Source organism: Aplidium turbinatum, chromosome 16 (assembly GCF_918807975.1).
Source record: "Aplidium turbinatum chromosome 16, kaAplTurb1.1, whole genome shotgun sequence".
In the NCBI taxonomy this organism is placed as follows: Eukaryota; Metazoa; Chordata; class Ascidiacea; order Aplousobranchia; family Polyclinidae; genus Aplidium; species Aplidium turbinatum.
The window spans coordinates 6083140-6099455 of record NC_137487.1 but is presented as its reverse complement, the minus strand read 5'-3'; the positions used below and the strand labels follow the sequence as shown (position 1 = coordinate 6099455).

The 16316-nt window shown below is 37.8% G+C and overlaps 1 protein-coding gene across 1 annotated transcript; it reads left to right on the top strand.

Annotated features, from left to right (window-relative positions):
* The first annotated feature begins 5435 nt into the window (after positions 1-5435).
* Positions 5436-14715, top strand: LOC145785587 (cilia- and flagella-associated protein 52-like). The gene is made up of 12 exons (XM_082597250.1): positions 5436-5576; positions 6044-6185; positions 6405-6596; positions 7357-7551; positions 8032-8166; positions 8492-8676; positions 9277-9481; positions 10389-10556; positions 10984-11073; positions 12004-12147; positions 12342-12503; positions 13582-14715. Exons 1-12 carry the CDS (start codon positions 5482-5484, stop codon positions 13732-13734), a joined length of 1866 nt encoding a protein of 621 aa, XP_082453376.1. The 5' UTR covers positions 5436-5481; the 3' UTR covers positions 13735-14715.
* Positions 14716-16316: the final 1601 nt, after the last annotated feature.

Sequence of the window (16316 nt, the reverse complement as noted above, 5' to 3'; positions counted from 1 at the left end):
TCCCTGCTCTGTGTGCCATACAAGTTACTTGAGCGTCTCCTACTGAGCAGACTCGAACCAATCGTTGACCCAAAACTGCCAGAAGAACAAGCTGGATTCCGACGCGGCCGATGCACAACTGACCAGGTTGTCAAGCTTACTGATGACATCGAAAGTGGTTTTGAAGCCCGTGAGAAGGTGGGTGTTGTCCTAGTGGATCTTACAGCAGCCTATGACACTGTGTGGCACCGTGGTCTTACTATGAAACTATTACAACTCATTCCTGACCGACACATGGTTAAGTTTCTGGTAGAGACCATCTCGAACCGTACCTTCATACTGCATACCAACGAGGGAAAACCCAGCAGACCACGCCGCCTGAAAAATGGCGTCCCCCAAGGGTCAACACTATCGCCACTCCTATTTAATATCTATATAAGTGACCTCCCATGCACTACATCGCAACAGTATGGCTATGCGGATGATCTAGCACTTCTATATGCTCACAGGAACTGGCATGAGGTGGAAAGAAAACTTGAAACTGATCTGAAACTGGTGGCTGACTATCTGGACAAGTGGAGGCTCAAACTGAATGCGTCGAAAACAACAATCTCTGCTTTCCATCTAAATAATCGGGAATCTCAGCGTCAACTGTCTGTCTCGCTAACAGGAAATCCTTTACCATACACTGCAAACCCAACTTACCTTGGAGTAAAACTTGACCGGCAGTTGACCTACAGACCCCACATCGAGTCACTCCGTGCCAAGGTTACCTCGCGAAATAACCTCTTGAGAAGCCTAGCAGGAACAGGATGGGGAGCCCGAGCATCAACCTTGCGTACAAGTGCACTAGCCTTGGTCTACAGCTCAGCCGAATATGCCTCAGCTGTGTGGAACCGCAGCAGACACACAAAAAAGATGGATGTATGCATTAACGACACCTTGCGCATCATCACTGGCTGTCTCCGCCCCACACCTAGGCCTACTGCTTATCTGCCAACTTTGGCTGGCATTGCTCCTGCTCATGTCCGTAGGGAAGAAGCCTCTCACAAACTGGCTCTACATGCGAGACTCGATCCTCAACACCTTCTCCACAGTCACTCCCAAACAAATGGACCAGTCAGACCTCAACGCCTATCATCAAGGCGCCCATTCCATCGATATGCTACACAACTTGTGGATAAGAACTTCAGCTGCATGGAAACATGGGCCCAAGAATGGAACGAGCTGCCACATATCCCTCCCCAGTTTTCAGTTATGCCAGCACTCTCCATCCCTCCTGGAGCAGACCTCTCAAGAAAGGCATGGGTCACATTAAACAGGATCAGATGTGACGTTGGCTGTACTGGAGCTAATCTGTTTAGGTGGGGGTTGCATAATTCGCCGATATGTGTCTGCGGAGCGGTAGAACAAACAATGCAACACATACTCCACGAATGTTCCATCTTACGACCCCCAAGTGGAATCACTGGTATTCGACAACTGGACCCAACTACCGTATCTTGGCTGCACGAGGAGGCATTGCCAATCTAAGCTACTACAAGTCAAACGAGAGAAGAAGAAGAACGCATGACCTTTCATATTCTTTAAAATGTTTAGAGACATTTCCTTTAAAGAAAAAAAGACCATTGTTGCTATAGTGATAAATATCACTGTGAGCTTCAAAATTATCCAAAATCTAACGCTTGTGGTTGTTTTTTCCTTGTAGGATATATTTGTTAGTTATCTGATAGACAACCTTAAAAAAAACTGCTACATCTTTATGTATTCAGTTAATCATAAAAATTGTTCGAATTATTTTTACTGTTATCACAAGCATAGATCAGCCTACACTAGAGAGACACAGATTACCGTACCAGTTTCTGTTCGTAATTTATCCACCTTTTTGATGGCTTATAATGATGCTCCAATTGCTTTTGTCACTGAAAAATTGTACTATTTGACTTTTTATATGGTGGTAGTTGAAATTTCACAAAATTTAGAAAGATTTAAGTTAACTTTTTAGTTGTTTCGAAGACATGTTTTTAATAGAAGTATGTAAGTTTATTTATAAAAGCAATAAAGGACATCTACCAGCAATTTTTTCTGAGTACTTTCGTCCTTGTAATGAAACTCATAACTATAATACCAGAGGTGCTAAGAAAGATATACTTTTTAAACCAAGAATGCATACAAAGCTTGGTCAACGCTCAATTAAATTTCTTGGAACAAACACTTGGAACAAATTACCGGAACAGCTAAGAAAAATTCAAACAATTAGTATGTTTTCTAAAAAATTAAAACTGCACTTAATGTCTGGGTATAAATTAAGTAACTGATATAGTGCCATCAAACTGTTTTTACTTATTCTCACCGTATCTCGCTAATTACTGTATATTCGCTTTTTCCTTACCAGTATCCTATGCTGTGTTGTATGTATAGCCTATGCCATTTTGTATTTCTGCATCGCTTCTTGTATTCCTGTTTTATATTGTACTGTTAAATTTCGTGTGTGTATTGTTTTTTATTTTGTAATGTATACAATATATATTTGCGTTCAACTCCGACACCGTTCCATGTCAAATAAGCTATGACACCACACGGGTGTGGCAGACTTGATGACCAGTTCGGTCCTTCTGCCACTCCCATCATCGTCAGCAAACATTAAAACAACCTAGTTCACATTGTAATCTTGTATTGTTTTTTCCACATGTGCTGTTGATGCAAATAAAAGAACTTCTCTTCTCTTCTCTCTTCTCTTTAACCTAGAAGTTTGGGAGTTAGGTGATCACTTTGCATGGTTTCCAAATGATGTTTGCAAAAACTTACTTTTTAAAATTTTGTTAGTTTGATACAGGGATATCTAACGAAGGGGATACGAAGGCTTTTAATACGTCTGACAATAGAAGGGCTTTTGTTTATCGTAAATAATCTCTGTTTACCATAAAATAACAATTCGCACCGATAGTAGGCTAGTTTAATAAACCTTGTTAAAATAACCTGCATTGCGCTATTAGCATCAGGCCTGGATGCTCACTGCATGCTCATGGTTACTTGTTAATTCAACTACCCATACAGTTGCTTTACATCTAGCCTACTGCAAAGGCTTTGTTAAGAAAAACAGCTTACTGGTAACTTTTCAACTGTCTTTCCAAACAAGTATTCTTTAAATATGCTCCATTTAACTTTTGCTAACTGTCTTCTGTAGCTCATTGTACCAGCTGCACTACAAAACTTTCTGCAATTTTAAAAAGAACGGCATATTTCACGCACTATAAACTACTGCCCTGGTAGTGTCATAAGAATAAGGCAATCGCTGTGAGCCTTCACATCCCCTTCTTTAGATATTCCTGGTTAGATATCCTATTGTGTTGCTGTTGTTTAATACATAAGTGTCATGCATCAAATTCTACTCAATCTGTGACAGCAAAGGTGCCAGTAAAGCTTGAAGAAATGTGACAAAACGAAATAGCCTATAATTACTTTTTGTCTAGAAAACTACAAAGTACAAGCTCATGTAAAATTAAACTACAGTACAATGTATTGACAAATTCAGTGCTTTATGTAATTGGAAGTATAGTTTATAAAAACACTGTCTTAAGAGATTTTGTTGCTGGAATGTAATGTACAGTAATTTATAAAAGCTATATAATCAACAAAGGTTGCAACTGTTTAGCCTAATTATTCTGGCGGCGTATATAAAAAAAGCACAGATTGTTGGTGGAATAAAAAAGTATATATGTATTAAGTTGAGCAAAACTACGGTAAGCCAGCTGCTGTCCAATTAGGCAGACTTTACTGCATGATTTACTATGCTGATAAAGTAACATTTACTTTTGAAATATCGCAAACCCGTTGATTTTTATTGAATGTTGAGCCATTTCTGTAATCGATCAACTTTGTTTTTGTATAGAGCTGCATATACTGAAAGTCAATAAATTGCATTTCTTTAGTTTCTGAATTTAACCATTTTGAACTTTCTAAGTTAAGTGTTTGAATTAATGTTTGTCTGGATATAAAGTAAACTGCATGTTGTCATTATCAAGGAAATTTACGTAAATTGGATAAATGAAGAAAATTGGATAAATTTGTCGATTAGCTCTTGATATACTTCCAAACCGTGCTTAGGCCGTGATGTTATTCTTGTTGAAGTTGAACATTAGATCAAAATAATCACGAATTCAAAATCAAAGGAATAAGCATCTCCGTTAAAGTTTTGAAGAATGTCATCTATCGCTTAGGTACCATTGGATTACTACATCTGGGATGCAAGTTATTATAGTTACACAAGAAGAGTGTCTCACGTTATTGGATATAAAACACCATGTTTGATACTTTTTTGTAATGCTTCTCGTATTGTCATGTTTTTTTATTAGAACTATTTAAACAACGCAGCTATTGTTACTTCAAAATTCATACTTAAGTTACAGAACTATTGAACATTCATAGTAACTATAGTCTATGGACAAATCATTTAAGTACTGGTGCATTTTCTTCATTTTAGACTGAATTACCTTTTTAGACTAACAAAATTGTTCTTGACAATAAGAAAATAAACTAGACTGACCATATTTTTGTACTGTGTTGAAGAACTTACACGTATTTGAAAGTAGAGTCAATTACATTTTGAGGTAACTCAGTTGATGAAGTTTCATGTTTCTTATTTTATATTAGACATGGTGGTTTAGACTTTAAAGCAGATGATAGAAAGCCAGGTCAGTGTAGCTTTCTCTAGTGCTGCTATACCATGCTTTTCACTTGGTGCATGGATGACATGGTCAGCAGTTTGTTCTTCTGCGTCGCATTCACAGGCTGAAGAGAGCCAAACCCCACCTATGCATATTGGAATGGAAGTTGCCAACTCCCCTTCGAGTTCTTTTGAGCTTGATCCAACCCAGTCGGGGCAGGTCTATACCAGAGGGTGCAGCACTTAATGAGGTATAAAACTGGAGTTTGGTGTCGGTGGCACACTATGCTTTATTCCAAGTATTTTTCATATAATGTGCTGCGCTGGTGATATGATCATCGAATAGTTGTATCAATTCAAGGGCAGCTGCTCCAAAGGCTACCTAGACTTTCAGTCACCTTGAATTCACTTCTTGTCATGTTACATCTGTTAACCAAGATTTGAATATCAACAAAGTAATTTTTGTTCTAAAAAATGTGGACAGGTAGATATAGAGGTAGATTTTATTTTAAGCTCAGGAGCTGGTATACAAGTCCCCCCTGGTAAATCATGACAAAGACAGGAATCAACCAAACATATAGGGTGAAACTACTTTACCTTTTTTTTTACTGTTCACACACTTCAATCCACATGTTTGGTCAATTCCTGTTGTCATGATTTACCAGGGGGGGGGGGGGGGGACTTGTATACCAGCTCCTAAGCTTATTATTTTTGTACAAAGTAAATGCTACATGAAAGTGAAGTTAATTTTCTTTGTATCTTTATCACCATTCATACTTTTCTGAAGCAAGAATTTAGACGCTGTTGATCAATTTTTAATATTTGTTATTGTAAACATGGAAGCGAATGACGGTATAAACAAGATGGAACTTTTGTCTGCTATTGGTTTCAATGGAAATGTAAACAGAGGGTTGATCATACATCCAGACAGGTTTGCTGCACGACGATTTAGTCAAAATATATTGTGCTGTATTTATTAATGTTATAACTATGAGTTAATAAATGTATGCTACATTTCGATTTTGTTTAATTGTTGTCACTTGTTTTGTCGTATCCAGGCTTACTCCTGTTCATTGAAAATTAGATTAAGTGGACAGGAAGGCAAGGATGCCAATCCTTGTGTCCAGCTTAAGGCATGCCTAAAGTGATTTAAAAAAAATTATAATAGATATAGCCTATAACTTTTTGTGGAAGTATTCTGATAAAAGTTTTACATGTATTAATGTTATCAAAATAGTGGAAATAAATGTTAAGAAACGATTTTGTGAATATTTGCAAGGACGAGTCTCTGCTTTATAATCAACCCCATAGTTCATTCTCATGCATGTTGATAGATGTGAATACTTAATACATGAAGCACATCAACTTATAAGACTACAAATGTTGCTTGAATTGCAGAGAACATATGATCTACCCATTGGGCTGCACAGTTATCGTTCGGAATTTTAACACCAACAAACAAGAATTTTTGAATGGTCACACTAACAATGTGTCATGCATATCAGTTTCTAAAAGTGGGAGGTATATTGCGTCCGGACAGGTATGTATTTGTCGGACTTTCTTTCTAAATACTAAAATCTTGCTTTTTAAACAGGTTATTAACGTTTTTATTCCTTAACATTTAGATGAACACTGTAACCACCGCTAGAAAAGTATTTTGTATTAGGCAGCACGGATTTAAATTTTACTGTTTTGCTATGCATATAAAATGCCATTTTTCAAGTTACTATGAATAAGAAAACCCTTTTTCCACCCCCAGGTTACCCATATGGGGTTCAAGGCTGACATCATAGTTTGGGATTACCAGAAACGCAAACTTCTCTATCGTCTCACTCTTCACAAAGTGAAGGTGGAAGCCCTTGACTTCTCACCAAACGAACGCTACTTGGTGTCTCTGGGAGGTCAAGACGATGGATCTGTCGTTGTCTGGAACCTGGAAACAGCACAAGCGGTAGTTGCACCTCTGAACAATGGTTTAATTCTATTTAAATGCGATAGCTGATACTCAAAACAGATTTTTTTTTAAAGGCCAAATCGAAGTAAACGTACTGTTAAAATTTAGTTGTCCGCTTTCGTTTTTTTCGGGAGTGATGTCAAATTAAATTGAGTTTTCAAGATTAATTTGTATAATGGTCTATTTATTGCTCCATAATTGCTAAGTTTTTTTTCCAGCTCCTAATTTTAATTTTTAATGCTAAATAAATGAGATGTGATTATCACTCTAACTTATCCTTACTGCTTCACCCAGTAAACAACGCAATCGCAATGAGAAATACTTGAAAAGTTTTTCTTGTTACATTGAATCGAATCACATCCTACCAAAAGTAGTAGACGGGTTTTAAGACCTAGAAAATCTTTCATACTCTAATCAAAAAAGGTCCCGTTTATTTACCTTGTGAGATTTGCAGCCAATCTTTACACTCATAGGCGGATCCAGAAAGTAGCCTCATGGGAGGGGGATGATTTCAACAAAACACAATAATGTGTAGGGTATACCATTATCCAACCTTGCAAATACACCGTTAATAAAGTCAGTTACGTTTTTGTGTTTTAGCACGGGGAGATCGCCCCTTCTGGATCTGCCACTGTTTCCAACTAGGAAGTTTAGGAGTTGTAAAAAATCATTATGGCTTCTTTGAATTTTCTCACGGATTCTGCTTTGAAATGTTATTAAAAATGCATAAAAATACATTAAAACGACGTGTCGGCAGGTGTGTGGATCTCCTGCTGCTGTCCAGTCAGCCGGAACGACCTTGGTAGTCAGGTACAGCAACCAGGACGACAATGTCTTTGTGACGGCTGGAGATGGGACACTTAGAGTGTGGGAGTTGGACTTGGCTAATCGTAAAATACGTCCCACTGAATGCAACATGGGACAACTTAAGAGAATAGTGAAGAGTGTCGAGGTTGGTTGACTTTGATTACTTTTATTTGCAAAAGTTACTTGTAGATGAAAAGTAGACTATCAGTTTTCCTACAATTTGAACATTTTACTCCATGCTTGCAAATTTTATCGACTCGTTGAGATAACGAGACTTCACCAAGGTCGACTTCGTGTCCCTTTTTGAAACTCCACGTTTTCAGTTTAGCATAAATATATAGAATTTGATTCAGTGGTCTAAGCCCGATGAATGTGGTTTACTTTTACTTGGAATGTACTGTAAGCTAAGGCAAACTGTAAAGGGGCTGTGCCCTCGCTTCTGGAAAAACAATAGTTAAGGTGGGTGTTTTCCTATATTGCCCGAAGTGTACTGAATTTGCATTGGATATGACCGGTGTGCTTTTTCAGCTCGCTCTAGCACAAACGCCTAGTTTCTCGATGGGCCATATGGCAGTGTAGCTTTTAACAGTTTGCTTTAAGCTCTCGTAATCTCACATTGATTCAGGTTGACGACCAGGATAAGTTTTTTTACTGCGGTACGACCAGCGGGGACCTGCTTAAAATCAACTTGAGGACGAAGCTACTTGCCACCTATGGGCCTGCGAAAGGAAAGTTCAGTCAAGGAATTACCGATTTCAAAGTATAATATATAAGCTTTCAAATAATCTTCATTCTGACGTTTACCAGCAAACTAAATATGCAGAAAACAACACTAAAATGTCTATACTACTTTAACATTAATTTAAAATTTACCGACTTTTAAATAACGTCAGTAAATAAGAGCAATTATGTTTGGTAAATGACAGTATGTTTTAGTATCTAGCCTATGTCTAAAAAGTAAGTACCCGCTCAGTGCCAATAGATTGTGAGAGTTTCCATTTTCCGTCTTTCAACGTCTATCTCCGTTGAAACAACACAACACGGTCAGCTTTTAATTTGCTTTTGATACCTACTGTGCTTTTTAGATTCTCAAAACTGGAGATCTGCTGATCGGTGCTGGCGATGGGACTGTTGCTTTGGTCAAGGGGTCTGGAGATAAGTACGGTCTCGCTAGGAAACCAAAGAAGGTCTGTGGTGATGTCACATCCATCTCTCTTCGAGGAGAAGGTCATCAGTTCTTCGTGGGGACAAAGATGTCGCAGATAATCAGGTAAAAGTGATACTGCAGCGGGCTGATTTGAAACCCTCTACAATGTAACCGAGTTGGAAGAAATTCTGGCGTCCGAAAAAAAGAAAAGCAAAGATGCCTGAAGGATCCCTTTAGTATCATAATCACGGTTCCATCAAACTAATCTACCACTAACTAATCCATCAAACTAACCCACCACGATTTCAAATGCTTTAGGGTTTTTTGGCTTTTCTTTACAAATTTTTTTCAACACTCAAATCATTACTACAGTTTTTTGCTGAGATTATTTTTTAGAAATTGCAAGAAAAAGAGGGGTGTAACTGCAAACATCTGTCGCATTTGCCCATGATGCAAGAGAAGGTTGGACAAAGGATGGAAGCTAACTTATTTAAATCAACAAGGGAAAACATAAAAATCACCAACCTCTTAGCACATGCAGCGTCTTGGCTTACATAGTAAAAATTCCATGCCTTTACACTCTTTTTTGAAGAAAATGAAGAAAATGTCTGAGAAGGCATTATCAACTGCAGACAAAAACCAACTGTTTCGAGCTCTCTTCAGTGTAGTGTAAATCTTTCTCATATATATATTTTTACAACAATGACGTAATCTATCCACCAGATTCAACTTCTCTGACTTCACGGAAGAGCTGATGATGTCTGCCCATTACAAACCCGTATGTGACGTCGCTTTCCCGGCCGGCTGCTCTGACCTCTTCGCGACATGTTCTGGTGACGACATTCGAGTGTGGCACACGGATACATCACGTGAGCTGTTACGCATCACTGTTCCCAACATGGTGTGCAACGCCATAGAGTTTACACAGGTACGTGGTGCTGGCTATGAAATATGAACCATTTGTATGATAGCTACGTAGTTGCTTCTTTTCTAATATATTTTGTTTTTTGCTCTGTCTGTTTTCCACACTATTTGCTTTTAATCGTTGCGTATTTCTTGATGCTTATAGTCAGTTAGATAGTTACGTTCAAGAAGTTGAAATTTATTGCATTTTTATAAATATTTTCAGATTCCTGATGAGGGCTTAAGTTAAGCCGAAAAAGTGCGATTGTTAAAACTATTTGTAAATATGTAAAATATATTTTTATAATGCTCAACCCTGTTGTATTATTGTGTCTTGCCGGTATTTGGTACAAAAACATGGATGGATCGAAGTTATTGATATAATAGTTATGCCATTCCATGTTTTAAACAACGAGAAATACTGTACTTGACGCGTGTAAAACTACACTAGTTTGTAACTGACCTAAATAAAAGAAATATTTTTGGAATTTGTAGCAGCTGCCTTTAGAAGCCGTCAAAGCTTGACGAGATTGCCTTTCAATTTTTGCCTTACTCAAACTGTTTTTCCGAAATCGAGCAAGAATAAAAAAAAAATAAAGAATCTAAACTCATGTTCAGCAAACTTTTCAAAAACTGAACAGTTTTCATCTTCTGTGCTATTGGCCCACTGAAAGATGAAGACAGTATAGTTTACGAAACGTCTGCTCAACACAAGTTTAGTATTTAGTATCTACATTCTGGGCTCTTTATGTTTTTATTAGACTGACCTTTATGACGTTCAAACTACTTTAAGCAAGGACATCTCTCTGTGTAAATATAGCTTGGATAGAGATGGACTCTGTTTTTTTTTTAGAATCGTGGTCATATCAAATAAAAAACTAAACTTCCTAGAAAATCTAAAGACCTTCCTTTTGGTTACCGACCACTTCTAGGACGGTGGGAGCATCATTTCTGCATGGGATGATGGAAGAATCAGAGCTTATCTACCCGAGTCTGGAACCTTGTGGTACACCATCGATCACGCTCATAGCAAAGGAGTGACAGCCATCGCGTGCACATCCGATTCCAGGAGGATCATATCCGGAGGAGGAGAGGGTCAGGTATGGAGAGATCGCTGATGTAGTTTATCTCCTCTTTTATCAAGTCGAACTAACATTTAAAAAATAAAGATAAAAAACATATAATCTAATCAAAAATAAAGAGTACATTAAATTAGTTAAGTATATCAAGCATTCTAAGAACATCAAGTACACTGATAGTATTGAAAAAATCCAGCAGAAGGGATTTTAAGTTTAATAATAAATTTCATGCCAATGATATCTGTGTAAATGGATTTTTGTGATCAGACCTGCATTTTTCTATTTTGTAAATCGTCATTTTCAACAAAATACTTACTAAATACTAAAGCACATTGGGAAAAGACTAAATGGACATCCCAAACAAACAGTATGCAATGCCGGTAGAGAACAGTTGTCTTGATATGTTATTTTCACGTGTCATGCAGGTTTTGCTTTATGTTACTTTCAGGTCAGAGTTTGGGACATCTCAACAAAACCACTCACTCAGAGCTTGAAAGAAACTATGAAGGAACATAAATCGAGCATTACATCTATAAAGGTAATTAAGTTAAAATAGTCAGTTGAGAAGGAGCGATCTTCCTGGCGCCAGCACTACCTGGCTACTCACTATAGAACATCAGTTAGTTACTACTCTCCAAAAAATCCTCGACAGTCTGTTTTACGCGTGGTGTGATCTTTAATAGATTTTTAAAAACAAGCGAGAGTAAAAACCGGCAGCAAACAAGAAAATTTTCTTAACCCTGTCAATAAAAATTCTTACTGAGATCAGAGTTGAGAGTTTTTTTTACTTTTGTAGCAATATTAGTTTCTTTGTTGCCAGCTTTGCAGAAAATTCTGAATATCTCACCAAGGGCGAAACAAACCATAAAAGTTTTTTTAATTTTTTTATCGGAGAGTAGTGACGAAACTTGCTTAATTCACTCTGCTTGTGTTTTTGATGGGAATCGAGCTCTCGTTTTGTAGTGTAGGTAATTTTGTTTACATAAGGTAAGCCTACTTACGTGTAAACTGTAAAAGTCTGTTTTACTTTCTAACTTTTTCATGCCGATATGTTACAAGCGATACTTGAAGTGTTGCCTAATAAAAGTCACAGAACGATAGCTTCAATAAAATTGAACCAACACACAATTTTAAGTTCATAGGCCTACGTTTTGAAGACAACGTTTAAGCGCAATAGCAGAAGCCAAGATATTTTCTGAGACACTGTTTCGCAATGGATTAACAGAAAAAGATATTGACAACCCTATTCTAAAAGCGATTGACAAACTCAGCAAATGAGACAATGCTTTTCGCTACGTAGTTTTATCTTACGCAAGGTTTTGACCAAATTAGAAACCAATTTACTCTTCGTCAACCATTTTCTCTTTTATCTGGTTGATGTAATGGTTGGTTCTTACATTGGGGTTTCTTATTTTTTCACACCCGTTTGGTCCTGACCGTTAAACTTTTTCTTGGATTTTGCTAACAGATCAATTCTGACGACACTGAGTGTGTAACTGCGTCAACCGACGGCGCCTGCATTATCTGGGACTTGATTCGTTTCATCAGGAAGCAGATGGTTCTTGCAAACACCTTGTTCCAATGTGTTTGCTACCATCCGAAAGGCTACCAGGTGAGAACAGATTACCCAGTTAGCTAACCAGTTCTTTTTTACATTGATTTAACGTCTGCAAACGTTGGTGATGAAGATTTGCTTTTTTCCCTTCCCGTAATCTTCCACCACAGGCAAAAGCCTGGATACGACAAAAACACTGCATGTGGTTGAAAGGTTCATGAAATGAAAACTAAAAGCATCTTTTCCTGAAGATCATTACCTCTGGATCTGATCGCAAAGTGGGATACTGGGATGCTTTTGACGGATCGGAAATCCGAGAAGTGGAAGGATCATCAGCCGGATCCATCAATGGGATGGATATCTCTCCAGGAGCGGAGCAACTTGTTACTGGAGGAGACGATAAACTTGTCAAGGTAAGTTTGGGAAGAAATTTTCTTTTTCAGCGATTAGCTCAGAATCCCTAGTTGGGGTTCGATTCTCGCTCTAGTCAAACCGCTGTTTCGCCAGGAGAAAGAAGTGTAAGCAGGATGTGGTATTTAAGATGTTTTTATGTCTCCGAATTATTTACAAGACCTTGCATTGAACTTTGAAGGTAACAAAAAATAAGGCTTTTATGTCAGTGGTGTACATCGGTGGGGTGGCGTAGCAAAGGCTGCATTTTTTCAATCATACAATTGTGATTCAACACTCGGCATAATATGGTTGTTAAAAAAAACATGTCTCACATCTATAAGTGTGTAATGAATTCGTTGGGTGTAGTTGCTGAAGAAAAGCCGGCCGAGAGAACTCTGCTCTCATTATTACTGAAGTCTTAGTGTAGTATACACAAACAAAACAAAGTAACCTTGGCGGGTTTAACATGTTAAACCCGCTAAGGGTAGTTTGTTTTGCTTGTCTATGGTTCAAAAATGCGAACTCTCTATCAAAGCTTTATCTTAGTGTTGTCTGAACTATCTTCTCATTCCCTTATGCTTGGTAGATCAAACATGGGACTACCTTCTTTACTTTAACCGCAGAAGAAGTTTGACAAAGGACATTCATTCTTCATGTTTATTTTGATGGATAACAGTTTTTTTATCAATATTTTGTTGCATGATAAGAGTTGCCCCACAAGCTGACTGGAGACACTTAACAATGATGTACTTTGTTTTAATCATTTTCCTAAAAACTTGGAACCTGAATATTACTGAAGATATTAATACATTAACAAATTTTCATGTTTTAGGATTCCTATTGCAATAAAAAGCTGGTATTGATCTTAATTTTATTATTTTGCATCAAACAAAACTAATTTAGTTTCAGTTGTGAGAAAAAAGCCGGACTTCTTTAAACATCTACGAGATTAGCTCATGATACAACCAGTTCCATAATAGAATCTTTTCGACCAACTTAAGTGATACAAATTTTGCATGCGCTAGGTGCTCCGCAATTGTTTCTTTTCCTGACGATATGGACTTTTGTTTTTATTAAGTTGACTTTATTCTGATGCAGATGTGGGACTACCACGATGGTGTGGTGACTGATGTTGGAGAAGGACACAGCGGCAACATCTCTCGCATCCGTATGAGTCCGAATTTGGATAAGATTGTCAGTGTCAGCTGTGATGGAGCGATCCTCATCTGGCGCTACCCTCATCGATCCTAGACAGCACATAAGCGATGGATTATGTTGTTTTTGCGTTGATTTATCCTGCAGTGACGTTTGATCAATGCAAAAACAACATACTTTTTTGTTTGACCTCATATTTGTTTTATTTTTGGGAAGACGTATGCTTCACTCAGAATTGGGGCTCATCACACATTTTTTAAATCCACGACAACAAAACCTAAACCTTTACTCAGCTCAAACCTAAACTTTGTGCTCATTATTATTATCACGGTTGCAGGCAGAAAACGACAAATTGGCGAATTTTATAAGCAGAGGCTTCATAAAAAGTAGAAAGCTATTTTTCTTTTTTTGTCTGAATTTTTGGCCACCTGGCAGCCTTGAATATTATGCCAATGGTAGGCTATGCAAGTCAAAAGTTCAAAGCTATTGCATTTAGTTAAGGCAAGTTTTCTTGATCGAATGCCGGATAAAGGAATCAGATTTACCCGTACTTTGGTTCAACGTTCGATTTTCGGTTGAACAATGCGCTTTTATCTCCAGTTATAAAAGTTGCGTTAGTTGTATTTATGTGCTTAGGCGTACACCCATCGGACGTAAATCACAAAGTGAAATTTGGCCTGGACTATTTCCAAAATAAGTTTGTATGTTTTTGAAGTTTTTATTTTTTTGACTTTTTTCTCTTTTGATATTTCTTGCATTAACCTTCTGTGCTACTAAGTTTGTCCGACAAATTACATGTCTGTGGAACAATGATGATTGCGGGTTTTGTGAACTCACAACACTGTAAAGAAATAGGTGGTTTTATAACTTTTCCTATTCAAAATAATTTATTTCTTAAACACATAGAGATACTTTTGCTTTTTAAGCTGATGGCAAAATTAGGGGTTTGTGTGTTACCAGGAAAACGTTGGATGGTGGTGTCATACCATTACGTGTTGCCTTTTGTATGATTTATAGAATGTTGTTTATAAATATGTTGCTTGTTTGCGCTTATCAAAACATGTTTCCTAAAATTGATTTAGCTCATTAAGCACATGGTAATGCATAACTGTATTGTGTAGGCATGCGTAGGCCTACTTTGTAGTTTTGCACCGCTGAGCCCAGTCAGTTAACGAAGAAACTGCAAGATCAAGTAGCAGTTGTTTTAATATCGGTGCGTGCAATTGAGCAGTCACTGATAGGGTTTGATAGAATAAATCCGACAAGAGATAGGCCTAATTCGCATTGTGACGACTTTTGTAGCTTCTTGGTCCCTACAAAATGCGCTATAGTCTACGAGTAGAGCATAGCCAATAGCCATTGTTGACTGAAAAACAGTGTTGTACGCGTCAACGAAATAAATTGACGGCGTCAGCGCGAATTGCCTAAAAACGTTACGGCGTAAAAGTAGCCTACTGCGTCAGCTCAAAGAAATTGACGGCGTCAGCGCTATTTTAGCCAGGGTCTCACAAAAAAGGAAGTATTTCAACCAAGTTTAGGCTAACATATAGCTATGAATAAAGAGCAGGTAGGCTATTATGTTTTGAGACTGTATTGTAATTAGCTGCTTAGCCTATTAGTTATTTCCTTGTAGAAACACAAGCATTTTAAAACGTTTGTCTGACAATCTGCTGCGTTTGGGACGTATAATGTCCTTTCCATGTCAAAACGTGTTGCACAGCAGCGCTGGATGTTATTGGTGTGTTGTATTTCAAAAACAAGCCTTGAAAACGTTTACTCGGAAAGGTAGCCTATCACTGTTCCAAGCGTGCCGTGATGGTTTAGCATATAGGCCCTACAAATCTTTTAACGAGATCCACTGCAACAAAATCACTCTTTTCAAGGGCATAGAGCTCTTGGAATAAAGTAGCCTATCTTCAACCTCCGCGATGACATTCATTGATTTCTCGCTTTCTCTGATCTCTCGTTCTCAATAGGCTACTGCGCTCACGGTATGAGTGATCAGTGATCACCCTTTGGCGAACTTCTTCCGCTTGTATTCCAGGTAGCCATTACAACCAACGGGAAAGCTGGTAATTCGGTTGAGTCGCGCTGGCCAAAATACATTGTGAAACAAGATAACAAAAAATGACGCATAGCGCTTGACGCTTAAAATCGGCAAAATAGTTGACGGCGCTATCACTTCAGTCAATTTAAACAAAAAATGACGGCGCTAGCCTCAGCTTCAACGTAGGCTACAACACTGCTGAAAAATATTGCTATGCATCTGCAAGTAATTAGTTATAATTATGCCACGCTGGCACTGCCATATATTAGCTTCCAAAGATACTTTTCCATTCCAAAAACTGAATGCTTCCTCAGTGCATTAACCACACTGGTAATTTAAAACGTTTTTGTAAGTGCGTTAAGATAAATAGATTGGATGGTCTAAACTCTAAATGGCTAACGTGGAAGCTACACCGTAATGGTTAGCGAATCGCAATTTCTAGCTGTAGCCTACGAGTGAGTAGGGGAGACCGGGGCGTGTTGTAACAATTTTGACATATTATCTAATGGCTCGTTTAACTTTCCAATGAATGAAATAAAACTTTCGACATATAAAAATACAATCTTTTAGCAATAAGTTGCCACAGGTTTTATGAAAATATCTTGTCCACAGCTAAAGGAATGACCTTTCA

Excerpts from the sequence above, each read along its gene's own strand:
- LOC145785587 (XM_082597250.1), top strand. The coding sequence starts at position 5,482 with ATGGAAGCGAATGACGGTATAAACAAGATGGAACTTTTGTCTGCTATT. Across the intron at positions 5,577-6,043 it reads TTGATCATACATCCAGACAG|AGAACATATGATCTACCCAT; the intron begins GTTTGCTGCACG and ends CTTGAATTGCAG. Across the intron at positions 8,677-9,276 it reads AAGATGTCGCAGATAATCAG|ATTCAACTTCTCTGACTTCA; the intron begins GTAAAAGTGATA and ends TCTATCCACCAG.